The 12,935-nt window shown below is 39.5% G+C and overlaps 2 protein-coding genes across 3 annotated transcripts; one reads left to right on the top strand and one right to left on the bottom strand.

Moving 5' to 3' along the window:
• Positions 1 to 45: 45 nt before the first annotated feature.
• Positions 46 to 1,377, bottom strand: ten1 (TEN1 subunit of CST complex). The gene is made up of 3 exons (XM_088303744.1): positions 1,093 to 1,377; positions 516 to 673; positions 46 to 400 (listed from the first exon to the last, which is right to left on the bottom strand). Exons 1-3 carry the CDS (start codon positions 1,179 to 1,181, stop codon positions 243 to 245), a joined length of 405 nt encoding a protein of 134 aa, XP_088159870.1. The 5' UTR covers positions 1,182 to 1,377; the 3' UTR covers positions 46 to 242.
• Positions 1,132 to 12,438, top strand: acox1 (acyl-CoA oxidase 1, palmitoyl). 2 transcript variants are annotated; one of them, XM_088303743.1, is made up of 14 exons: positions 1,132 to 1,562; positions 2,892 to 3,051; positions 4,329 to 4,489; positions 7,242 to 7,349; positions 7,508 to 7,627; positions 7,719 to 7,834; positions 8,368 to 8,537; positions 8,658 to 8,820; positions 9,025 to 9,215; positions 9,896 to 10,075; positions 10,158 to 10,263; positions 10,497 to 10,640; positions 11,123 to 11,329; positions 11,429 to 12,438. In XM_088303743.1, exons 1-14 carry the CDS (start codon positions 1,454 to 1,456, stop codon positions 11,477 to 11,479), a joined length of 1,986 nt encoding a protein of 661 aa, XP_088159869.1. In that variant the 5' UTR covers positions 1,132 to 1,453; the 3' UTR covers positions 11,480 to 12,438. The 2 variants fall into 2 exon arrangements, with proteins under 2 accessions (XP_088159869.1, XP_088159868.1); XM_088303742.1 differs by lacking the exon at positions 4,329 to 4,489 and adding an exon at positions 6,053 to 6,213 and having other exon boundaries at positions 1,135 to 1,562.
• Positions 12,439 to 12,935: the final 497 nt, after the last annotated feature.

Below are 12,935 nucleotides of genomic sequence, written 5' to 3'. Positions count from 1 at the left end.
CTTGTGTAGTTTTTGTTTTTCAAATAAAACACGCAGGTAGAATAAAACAGACAGATCCCTTGCTTTTAATTAAATGAATAAAATTTCAGCAGATTAGAAAGGTTGAAGAAAAATCAAGTTGATTTTCTTTTAAAGAATGGCATAAAATCAATGAAAAATAAAAATGAACCATACAAGACTTGCAATAATGCTTGATCAATTTAAATGTCCAAATTGTCAGCAATCCGAGAGCAAGTTCAATATCAAGTTGCATTTGCATGTTGCACTGCAGCATCCTCCACATGGCTCCACCTTCCCTCAACGAAGCTCCTCTGTTCAAGAATGACTTTTTGCAGAAGGGCAATGTTTACACCATCCACACAATTGAGCACACGCGCACAGACTCTCACCTCCTCAACCCCTGCAAAACAAAAAGATTAATGAAACAAAAAGCAACATCACGGAAGAACATTGTAATCTTCAAAATTCTATATGTTTGTATTAAAAGAAGACAAGACTGGATAGTCTTTTCTTACCTTCAGATGTTTCTATTTCACCCAGAACGATATACTGGGCTCCAATTATGGGATTGAATGGCTCCACAAACAAGGTATTGATGACTACATGATGCTCTTTGGAAGCATGCTGAGTTGTGAGTGAAGCACGGGACTTCTCCGGCTCATAGTTGGTGAGTCTAGAAAAAGGGAAATTGTTTGCTTTTCTCATGCAGTATAGTTTGTAAATTGAGTCCAGTATTTCCTTTCGGAATTTCGCTTGTTGCAAATCTGTGTATAGTTATGTATTTATTTTATACTATTAATTAGCACTGTGAAAGTGAATAAAGAGACAAACTATTTTGGGTGCAGAGGGTTTCTTTTTCATTGTGGGGTGACAGTGAAAATATGTTTAAAACGTTTGTACTTAAATACATTTAAGAGTTGGTGTGTTTTCTTTTCCGGAAATTAGTATTTTGTGTGTGGTTTTTTTTGTATTTTGTGTCTTGTTAAGATAGTAAAGACTAGTGAGTGTTCTTTCTCCCTTCTAACAACAATCATCAATAATGGTCATGATTGATGATCCAATGTGCGAAACAGAAGTGAGTTACTGGCCCACCTGCCAAATGTTCGCATAGACTCTCCGTCCTGCACCGCTCCATACTTCACTTCCCAAGGCAAATGATACACCGCGGCAGCGGGAAGCATCGCTTCTTGTAGTGATAGCGTTACGTACAAATCCTGGTTACGTTGTAAACTGACGACTCTCCTGTAGCAGCTCCCGTAGAGAGCAAAGGTGGATATTTCCTAAGAATAACAACCAAAACGCTTACTTCCGGGTCTGTGCCACGTGACCTGACGTCACCCATCTCTCCAAGCGGAATGAGCAAGTCCCTTGACTTCAGGACAAGACAAAATTAGGCAAACGCACGTCGCTTTCATTCTGTTTTTCCTCCGTTAAATTCATTTTGAGCCTAAACATGAATCCTGACATACTGAACGAGAGGCAGAAGACAACGTTTGACGTCGAAAAACTCACCAACATTTTGAACGGAGGCCCCGAAAAGACGAAGAGGAGACGAGAAATTGGTAACTTGTCGCATGTGTGATCTAACAGGTCGTCTTCGACACCGTGAATTTGAACCCTCTTCAAATCTATAATCGATATCTTATAGTTTCTAAAATAATAAATCGCAATGTCAAGTCGAACGTAACATAATTCGATCGGCTATACCGTTAGCTAGCATCTTATGATATTCTTAATATTACTTGGTAGTCAGTTTAATTTACTGAAATATACGTTGGATAGAGTTCATTTAACGTCCTGTATCTGTATTTGCCTTCATTGTTGCTTTGTGTGTGCAATTGGTGTGTCTCGAAGCTACAACTGTAAACACACTAATTCAGTGTTGCACATTTTTTATTGAGCTATGGAACAATTTTTAAATTAGACAACATCTCATTGTATACCACCAAACAAATCTGACGTATGAAGTGGATACACGGTATACCTGTCGTCTTTTTTTCATCGAATTGTTATGCTTTTTACTTAAGAAGACCAGCATCAACAGATTACGTAATGCATGTAAATGTATGTATTTATTTATTTATAAATATATATCTTTTCTATCTATATCTATCTTTTCTTTTTTTCAACCCCCATGGCACACCTGATCTCTTACTCTGCACTATAATGATGTGCTAAGACACTGGTTGGGAATCACAAAAGTAGTCCGCAAGTTGGACCAAATCCATCACTTGTGCATTGAAGCTATGTAGTACATTTTGAAGGAAATTAATTAGGCTGTGACATGGTTACAAAGTTGAGCTATTTAGCACCGGAATGATTATGTATTGTTGTCATGCGCAGTTGCAAAAGTCATTTAGGTTGATCAGTAATGAGCTTCAGCCTACTTCAGCGGTTGTCTGTGAAGCTGCTTCACCCATGTCATGGTATGTAGAAATGCAGTGCAACTGGACATGTTTGGTACTGATACATAGCCAGGGTAGCAATCCATTGCCCCTCAGTGGACTGAAACCTTGACGTGTAAATCATGTGGTGGTTATGTTTAAAAAAAAAAAAACACGATTATAGAGACCATACAAAAAAACATGACATAATTTTGTCCCTCCTTCATGCTTTAAACACGTTTATATGTTTTAAACAAACAATTAAAATGTTTCTTAACGCCTGCTCTCACTTTCTTGCTTGCAGAGTTCTCCAAGTAAGATTAACTATGCAATGGCCGTGCAACTCTCAAAATTAGCATTGCATGTGTTGCGTACTGCAAAACGTGATTAAAAAAATATATACTTATAAGTCCACGCTCTACCGGGGGCACAAACAATGGACTCAATATAGTGAGGTTGAACTATGTTGCTCATTGATTCTTTTTCCCTCCCCAATTTCTTCTGCAGAGTCAATGGTCCTGAACGACCCAGATTTTAAGGACGAGGACCCGAACTTCCTGTCTCGCAGTGAGCGCTATGACCAAGCTGTGAGAAAGAGTGCCCAAATGATTCTCAAGCTGAGGGAGTATGGCATTGCAGATCCAGAGGAGATCTACTGCTATAAGAGGTACAAGATTACAAGTCTGAACTTGTACAGGTTACACACATCAAGTGACGCATCTTGCAACATTTCCTTTTTATGACAAGGTACCAACCCCATGTTAAGTTGCCATTTTGGAAACGTGTCAGAATCTTATGTAAACGGCTCCCTAAGCATTGTTGTATTTGTATGGACAAATAAAGTTGGAGCAAAGTACATCAAGAGATTAAAACTATGTCAAAGGGTGTATGTGTTTCCAGCGTGCAGGTGCATACAGTAGAACTTTAATACAGGACACAATCATGTGAAGTATTTGGTTCTTTACTTTAATAAAGTAAAATTTTTAGTAATGAGTAAAATACATTTTATAATGAATATTTTACACTGTTTTCTGGGACTAAATATGGTCTTTTTAGTGTATAATGTACACTACGAAATTTACTGTGCATGAAAGATATATATTTCATGAAACTTAGTTGCTATGTCTAGCCCCGACCCGAAGAGGTGGTACAGTTCAGTTTGAGCGGCGACAATAGTATTTAGTCCATTGGTTTTCATAGCGTAAGACATTGATCCTGCCTTCAGAGAACATAAAACAGCTGGGCCTTCCTTACTACGGAATCCAAGCACCCACAAAGAGTCGAGCCCCCATAATGACCCCCTCACCTCTTCCTTTATTGACAACTTCTGTGACTCTTACATGGCCTAAAGACAGTAAAAGAAAGGAAAAAGGAAAATAACTAAGCAGTATACCCTCATTTATGTAATTGGGAAAGACAGCTCAGTCCAGGGCAACTAAATTATATTTAAAATGTACACATTTCTTATCTTTAAATGGTTGTTATGTTATCCTAGTGTTCATTGTTGACAATGTGCAGTTTGTGCATGTGCACACACCTCTTGTTTCCTGTTCCCTGTAAATGTAAACAGTGATACGATATCTGATCCGTGTCACTTGAAATGTGCAAGTAAATGGACTGTTAAACAGATATAGGCACCGAATCAGAATTGGGCTCTTGTACAGTAATCCAAAGGGGAAAAAAAGATGAAATAAGTGAACCAAAATGTCCTACTTGCATGACAGGCAAGAGATGATTCACATTGTTGCCTTTCTCTTTTTCCAATCCATCAAATTCCAGTCCTTAAACTGCTGGTATGGTTTTTTTTTTTTAATAGAAAAACATGTACCTTGAAGCAATATTAGAAGTCATGTAAATGACAATTTTATGTACCTTCCGTTGCCTTCACATTAGTACCCAATACTTAAACATCAGTTAATAATCGTATACCTTCCCTTCACTCAGAATGTTTCGAGGCAACTTTCACGAGGCAATGGGACTACACTTTGCCATGTTCGTCCCAACCCTGTATGGCCAATGTGACCCTGAGCAGTCCAAGAAATGGTTACCCCTAGCAGAGTCCTACAAGGCCCTGGGCACTTATGCTCAAACTGAGCTAGGTCACGGTCAGTTCTTGAGTACACCCATTATTTTCTTTTTGGAAATAATTAAAAATAGTTATATTGACATTTGCTTTTTTGATCAGTGAAAACAAGCCCATTTCCAGGTTGACCATGAAGAAGCGTACTTGTACAGTATGTGTTTGACAGATCAATATTCAAGCATAGATTTTTTTTTTTCTTACTATTACTGATATCAATAGTTTCATTTGTAGGTTCAAGTATGAGTGGCCATACGTCATTTGTGATGAGCTACATTCCAAAATGAAATCAATCGTCTCTTCCGCGTACACCTTTCAACACTTGATATTGTTTGACTGGGTCAGTATCACATCCGTGGAAATAATGGAAACACAAGTTGTCAGGCATTTCAAAAATGCCCTCAGAATCGTCTGCAAGCCAGCAGTCAACTTCTCAGGTGGATCTTATTTCAATGGGTGGTTCTCTCGCACAGAAAAATATGAAGTGTAGCGACTCCAGCTATCAGTTATTTCTGGCTAAACTCCAAATGACGCATACAATTTAGGAGCCAATCTGATTATTAAACACTAGTAATAACAAATTAATGATTCCAAGAATGTAATTTTACTCTTGAATTTGGTCTCATGTCAATTTGTTTAGTATAAAAAAAGATCTTGTGCAAGGTTTGCATTTGGTTATTTTAGCTGTGAATTTAGATTGTGGGCAAACTGGGGCAAGACAAGTGAAGTGCTCGAAAGATCCCGGCTTTCTTTCAAAATAAAATACCGGTAACCGTCAGAAGTCCTGTAGGAATTGAAAACACAATTTTCTGCGCCTTTCTCTCTGGCCTGGGACCAAATGATATTCAAGCCGGTACTGTGCCAGGGCCGGGTATTTAGACACCCCAGGTATAGAATATGTTAACAGCCTATTCAGAAAGGCTGAGAAACCTGCTCCACAGAAAGTAGGTCAAGCAAGTTATTGTTTGTTGCGGTCCAGTGAATGCTCGTTTTCCACTGGTATTTAACAGAGTTATGAAAGAGGCGTTGAACTAATTGCTGAGTCTTTCTTATAGAGCCTTTCTTATATTTGGAAAAGCTTCTATTACTCAGAGATCATGCATAATGTGCGCATCAGCGTGTCAAACGGTGCAACAACATGTATCAGTCACAAAATTAGATATGTGACAACGTCAGTGGCAACAGGACCTGGTGAATTAAATTCTCATTTGGACTTGCGTTCAACACGGGAGAAGTGAGACACTTCACATCCTTGTCCTGCATTGCTAATTTCTCTTCTCTGTTAAAACTGGAGCTTCAAGACAAATTATGCAGAAATGATTGTTTTGAAAAGTTTTTTTTTTAATCTGCATGACAATCTGACAAGCTGAATACATTTTGTTCCCTTTTTTTCTTCATGACCTCCGTCCATTTTCTATACCACTTATTCATGTTTACTTTAATTGCTACATGATTTGTACTTCATTTGGCTTACACTCTCCATAATTTGTCCTCCCTCAAAAATGCTTGTGTGTTGTCCGCTCCTTGTCTTTGCCTTGCATTATCACCTGGTTTGCTGTTCCACTGGCCCGTTTCCTCCGTGGTTTAGCTGCGTGCACCCGGGCAGGCCCGATCCATTTGATCTGCATCTCGGAATGTTCCTGCCCACACTGCTCAACCAGGCCACTCCAGAACAAATGGACCTTTTCTTCATGCCTGCCTGGAACCTAGAGATCATCGGCACCTACGCTCAGACTGAGATGGGCCACGGTAAAATACTTAACAGCATGGCCCAAAGTCCACCTCCTGATTTGAGCCAAGCTGCGTTAAGGAGTCAAAAAATGTGGACTGCTGATGGCCCTACATGAATTCCAAGTGTCTGGGTTGGCAATAGTGTTGGGAAATTTCATTTTCAATAATCAGAACATGAATAGTTCAAAGTTATGTTCGCACATTTTAAAATGAACTCATTCAGTTCATAATTTGTTTTAACTAGATTCTCCAAAAGTCAACCATTTACCCTACAAATGCTTACAGTTCAGACATTGTTGCCACCCAGCCTCTCCGTTTTAGTAGACTGCTGCAACTTTCACTGTACAAATTGATGAGGAAAAACTTGAATTATTTATTTATTTTTTGTAAACAAAAATTGCAATTAAAATAAACGTGACATACAAATACAATCTGAAGTAGCAACCAGCAAGTGATCGCAAATAAGTTGTCACAAACCGGCGCAAAAATTAACTGTTGTTCAAAACCAGACACTACATTGTGTTCAAAGTCATCCGACGGAAATATACTATGCGCAATTCACGTTTGCCCAAAATATGAAGTCGTTCATTGAACTCATTCAGGTACAACACAGGTTGGCAGAATAATCAAACCCACCAAAATTTACTTGAGGTAATTTTCATATGGATTCTAGTTTTGATGAGTCATTCAGACCGGAAAATGCTCAATTGATGTACAATACTTTGCACATTTGTAATTCCAATTGATTTTTAATGACATAAAATAGAGATGTTAACATGTTTGGATCTGTCAAACATTTACAAGGTGCACTGTTTTACTCGTCTATTGTAACGCAACATTTAGTTCTCAAAGGGAGCGGTGTATTACATATATTGAGCAAATGAGTTAGCACGTGACTTTATATTAACTCTCATGGGCTTGTTTTCAACCGAGATGCTTTCTGTGTTTTCTCATTATGATGGACTTTCATTTAATAGCGTACGTTAATTGTATATTATGTAACTGTGTATCTGGTGGTGTTTGCGTAATTGATGCTTTTCCTCCAGGAACACATCTCCGAGGACTGGAGACCACCGCCACATATGACCCGGTTACACAGGAGTTTATCCTAAACAGCCCCACTGTCAGCTCAATCAAATGGTGGCCCGGGGGCCGTAAGTACAAGTACACACCTTCCGAGACTGTTGTATTTTATTGATGTTAGTGTTTTTCTGAATTAGAGTGACTGATGGATTTTGAAATATGATTGTTTAAAACCATAAATGAAATGTGTAATAAACTCTATACAATCCCTGCTCTTCTATTATTCCAGTTGGGAAGACCTCAAATCATGCAATTGTGCTTGCTCAGCTCTATACTCGGGGAATCTGCCACGGTCTTCATGCTTTCATCGTACCTATCCGTGATATGAGCTCACACAAACCACTGCCAGGTAACTGCCGTGTTTATATATTTTTTTCCATGTAAATGGTCATATCTGTAAATATTTTTTTATTGAAGAGTAACAAACTATTTTCTCATAGGTATTGTTGTTGGCGATATTGGACCCAAATTCGGTTTCAATGAAGTTGACAACGGCTTTTTGAAACTTGACCACGTCCGGATACCACGCGAGAACATGCTCATGAAATACGCTAAGGTCAGATGATCGAATTACTGGTTCGAGTGGGTAGCTACTGATCTCCACTGAAATTAAATACATTTCAGTGTGCTAGAAAAATTTATTGATTTTTTTTTCCCCAAACAACTCTTAATTACTTACACAAACATAACTAGCATGGTAAATAACCAGCAAGAGTATTTAGTTGGCATATTTCAAAAAGTGGAAGGAATGTGAATTCGCTAAACTCCAGAGTTTATTATTGTATTATTTGTACAAATCCAATTTTACATGTGTAAAATGTAATATATATATATATATACAAAATATATTTTATATTTTAATAATACAGAATATAAAAGATGTATATGTCATCACAGACATGTATTTATCTATCAATCTCTATTTACTTGAAAAATAGCAAACCAGTACATGATTTATGATGTGATGAGACAATTACAGCTGCCATGTGGCAACACCTGTTTTTTTTTTGAAGAAGGATAAAAGCATTTTATTTGAGTAGAAACTAAGTGGAACATCAAAATGCTGAATAGTTCTTGTCTGTCCACTAGGTGGACCCAGATGGCACCTACGTCAAGCCACCCAGCGCTAAACTGACTTACGGCACCATGGTTTTCATCCGTTCCATGATTGTTGGCGAGTCCGCTCGGGCCCTCGCAAAGTCCAGCACCATTGCCATCCGCTACAGTGTTGTCCGCCACCAGTCGGAAATCCGGCCTGGGTCAGTCGTCACTGGCTTCATGGAGTCACTTGAGCAAAGAATTTGAATCTTGCTAAAATCTCATTTTCCAAGTCTTTGTTCATTAAAACAAAGTAGACCTAAATTTTTCCTGTCCTACAGAGCGCCAGAGCCTCAGATCCTTGACTACCAGACGCAGCAATACAAACTGTTCCCTGTGCTTGCTATGGCTTATGCCTTCACTTTTGTCGGCCAGTACATGAACGAAACATACCACCGCATCACTGGAGACATCAACCAGGGGGACTTCAGTGAGCTTCCAGAGGTATTGATAGCCCAAAACCGTCCATGTGTAAACCCAATGCTGTAAAATTGTACCAAATGTATGAGAATGATCAATATTTAATTGATGTCTGTGCATTCACAATATTTACATCTAATTATGTTTGCTGACTCCCAGTGAGCACTTGGGTGGTTTTAGATTTGTCTGCTTTGTGTTTTATTTTTTTAACCTGTCTCCAATGTGCAGCTCCATGCTCTGTCTGCGGGTCTGAAGGCTTTCACTACCTGGGCAGCCAACTCTGCCATTGAGGTGTGCCGCATGTCTTGCGGCGGTCACGGCTACTCCCGCAGCAGTGCCTTGCCAGACATATATGTTGAGTTTACCCCAACTTGCACCTACGAGGGAGAGAACACAGTCATGATGCTGCAGACTGCGAGGTGTGTCACCAATGCCTAGGTGGACTTGTATTTGCAATACATTGTTAGATTGTCTGTATTTTACTCAAAGGCCTTTTTACATTGCACTTGGTTTTCTTGTCGTTTGTTGTGGGGCAGCATGCAAGGATGACAGCACCTTGGTACAAACTTGCCCATATTTGGAAGTGCTTGCGTAGTATAGTATAATGACAATGATTGCTATTGCGGCACTACAATCCCTCCACGTCCCTCTCTTATTGGATGCGCCTTCTGTCGTCACAGCAATACCGCTCTCGAGTTGTATATTTATCAACTCGAGAGCGTGTTGCAAGAAAACGCCCACCTTGCCCATTGCAAAGCGACACAGCGTTCCGTCTTTATACCTTCGCAACACATGAACGGCAAACGGGTTTGTCAGCAGCACATTGCCAAGTGCAGTGTGAAGAATTTCCAGCTCTCATTCTGGAAGCACACACTGCAGAGACAAATGCAGGCATACTTTATATGTTGACTGGGGCTGTTTAATTACTCAACTGCATATGGGGGGCTGTGTGAAAACTTTGTTGTTAATCTATATTTGCTAAGCCTGTTTATCTTTCCATTTTTTGAAGGTTATCATCTCATAGATTGTGATAAACAATTTGCTGATCTCATCCACAGAAAGGTGACGATCCCCATTTTGTGTGTGTGATAATATGCAGGTACTTGATGAAGAGCTACCGGCAGGCGAGAGATGGCCAGCGCCTTCATGGCATCGTGTCATACCTGAATGAGGCAGAGCATCAGAGAATCCAGCCACAGCTTGTGGGCGCAAGATCAACCGGGCTCAATATTAATGACCTGTCCAGCCTGGTGGAGGTCTACAAACTACGGGCCGCCACGTACGAGACAAGAACGATAGATTATCACAAGCCAGCAGCCATTTGTCCCTGATATATGCAAATTGTCCTTCTGTGTGTTTAGTCTGGTAGAGTTGGCAGCCAAGAGCATCCAGAAGGAGCTGCAACTCAACAAGAGCCAAGAGGATGCCTGGAATAATAGTGCAATCGACCTGGTCCGAGCATCTGATGTAAGAGCATTTCATGTGACCAACATTGTTTAGTTTATCTGAATTTCAGCAGTGCGTTTTAAATTTCCATGCAACTTTAACAAACTCCCCATGTTTGTACTGTAATGAAATCATTGAATTTATAGATAAACTGCATTGAATGAAGGAAAACATTCTTGCATACCGACTACAGGTTTGTTGACTTGACTGTCTGACATTCAACTCCATGTTGTCCTATGTGTGACCTCCTCCAGGCCCACTGTCACTATGTGGTGGTGAAGCTCTTCGCTGACAAGTTGGGGGAGATTGATGCTTCCCCTGTACATGCAGTGCTTTTGACGCTTGCTCGCCTCTACACACTTCACGGCATCTCAAACAACTCTGGAGACTTCCTTCAGGTATGCATCTCTTTCTCTCAACAATGGTGCGCTGAGATACAATTTGAACTTGTTCTGAGACCACACTCATAACACAAAACACTCCTATCCCAACATGTTTTTCACATTGAAATGACAATATGTTCCAGGGGGGTGAGTAGGGGTTCCTGCTTAATGAAATGCTACAGCAACAAATGGAAATTCACCAGAATGGTCATTATGGCAATGCTTAAACATGCAACAGAAAACACGGAACAATCGAGCCAGACAGTGTTTGGCGAAAGAATTGATGCCCCAACAACCGTGATTTTATTGAACTGGTCACTCAAAGTATCTCAATGCGACACTGTAAAACAAAACTGGATTTGGTAGTTTTGATCCGTAGGCCTGGTGGGTGACTTTACTTTATTTTGTCACTTATAAACATTAAGATTTGTTCACTCTGCAAGTCGTAAACTGTCATTGTCTAATCCTCATCCACATTTCCGTCTGTTTTATCTCAGGCTGGACTGCTGAACGGGTCCCAGCTGCTGCAGATTACGGCCCATATCAAGGAGCTGCTTTCTGAGCTGAGACCAAATGCTGTGGCGCTGGTAGATGCCTTCGATTTCCATGACAGGATGCTAAATTCGGTCTTGGGGCGATATGACGGGAATGTCTACGAACACATGTTTGAATGGGCCCGTCGCTCTCCACTGAACTCTACAGAGGTCAGCAAATGTCACTGGAAGGGACGATAATGGTGACAAATAATTGTAACCCGCAGTTTCTCGTCATTTCAATTAATGGTTGCATTCTTCCTTCTGCAGGTCCACGAGTCCTATCATAAGTATCTGAAGCCGCTGAGGTCCAAATTGTGAGCTGAACTACACATTCTGATAGCACGCATTTGTGCTTGGATATAAGAAATGGTCTGGTGCATCATCATTCAAACTTCAACAAGTCTATTGACTTGGCTCTCACTTTATTTGGTCGACTCAGCTGGGAAGAGAGGAATTGACTATCTAAATATTTTTTTTAATTGATTTTGAAATAAATTATTAATGATAAGCAATTATAGATTGCTGTATCATTAAAATAATCCACATCCATAAAATGTATTTTCATGAAACTTCAAACTTATCTAATTATGTAATATGTCCTCATTTCTCATCCTCTCTGTTGTAGCCTGATGGCGGTCTTTTGTTTGCCAGTTAAGTTTTTTTTTTTACCCAACAAGAACAGAATGCAACTATGAATATTACATAACAATCCAAAACACCAAAATCTCTTTGGGTTATTTTCCCGAAACTTCAAAGCTTTTTGTCATTCTATTATGAGAAAGAAATATCGCCTCACGAGTGCAGACTACAAAAGCTCCACCTCTGAAACTATTGGCCTTTTACTCCCTAGAACCTCATATGTAGTTTGAGGTTGGCAGTTCCTCTGTTGAGGCTCAGTGTTTGTGGGCCCACCAAAATTATTAAGACACAGTGAGTCGACAATTCACACTAGAGTGTATCATCAATCAAATAAACATCACCTGTATCTGTGTCATCAAAATGACCATTACCACATTTTTGCTTGCGCGTATGGAAGACAGGTGCAAACAGGGGTCTTGAGGAACCACTTATTATATAAAGGAACAAGACATGAAGTTATGCTCCTAATGGGCTCTTTGCATGTAATTTTTCACATTGCAGAAATACAATTTGTTCTTTTCTAATGTTGAAAATTTGCATTATTCTAAAAGATGCAAAGTCAAGTCAATATTTTCCCATATGATTGTGGTTATGCTTGACTGAGGTTATCTGTATGATTGCTCATAGACAATCCCTGTTAGTGAGTGTGGTATTAATCTTAGCATGAACATTTTTAGTTGGGGAAAAAAAGATTTCACATAGTTCCCATGAGTCTGTTTTTTTTTTTATTTTATTTTTTTAATGCTTTGGCGCACTGCATTGTCCAGGAGCATATTCTGAGTGTATTGTGAGTTAAACCTCGCTGGGAAATCCGTAGTTGTCAGAAAAAACATTGAATTTGGATGACGATGTGCACACTGGAACACAAGAATATTCATGGTATCGTGTTGTTCCTTTTGGAATTATCTGTATACTCGATTAGAAATATACAACTGCCGTCGTTCACTAAACCGTATTATCCTGTATGTTTATTTTCTCATTAAATGAGAAAATAAACATACAGGATGCATGACTCTTTTATCGAGTACATGGTGTAAACAGCAGTTGCGCGTAAAAGTGAGGAAATTCACTGGATGGGTTCCCATTTTAGTCCAGATCGCACTTAATGAGTTTTCTTTTCCCTGGATTAAATTAT

Source organism: Idiotropiscis lumnitzeri, chromosome 8, assembly GCF_059441095.1.
Source record: "Idiotropiscis lumnitzeri isolate Australia: NSW breed Sydney's pygmy pipehorse chromosome 8, RoL_Ilum_1.0, whole genome shotgun sequence".
Lineage (NCBI taxonomy): Eukaryota > Metazoa > Chordata > Actinopteri > Syngnathiformes > Syngnathidae > Idiotropiscis > Idiotropiscis lumnitzeri.
This window is presented reverse-complemented; position numbering and strand designations above follow the sequence as displayed.

Bases quoted from the DNA above. Each gene is read 5' to 3' on its own strand.
- acox1 (XM_088303743.1), top strand. From the start codon at position 1,454: ATGAATCCTGACATACTGAACGAGAGGCAGAAGACAACGTTTGACGTC. The intron at 8,821-9,024 runs GTATTGATAGCC...TCCAATGTGCAG, and splicing joins ACTTCAGTGAGCTTCCAGAG to CTCCATGCTCTGTCTGCGGG. The intron at 9,216-9,895 runs GTGTGTCACCAA...GATAATATGCAG, and splicing joins ATGATGCTGCAGACTGCGAG to GTACTTGATGAAGAGCTACC.
- ten1 (XM_088303744.1), bottom strand. From the start codon at position 1,181: ATGCTTCCCGCTGCCGCGGTGTATCATTTGCCTTGGGAAGTGAAGTAT. The intron at 674-1,092 runs GTGGGCCAGTAA...CCCTTTTTCTAG, and splicing joins TCTATGCGAACATTTGGCAG to ACTCACCAACTATGAGCCGG. The intron at 401-515 runs GTAAGAAAAGAC...TTTGTTTTGCAG, and splicing joins TGAAATAGAAACATCTGAAG to GGGTTGAGGAGGTGAGAGTC.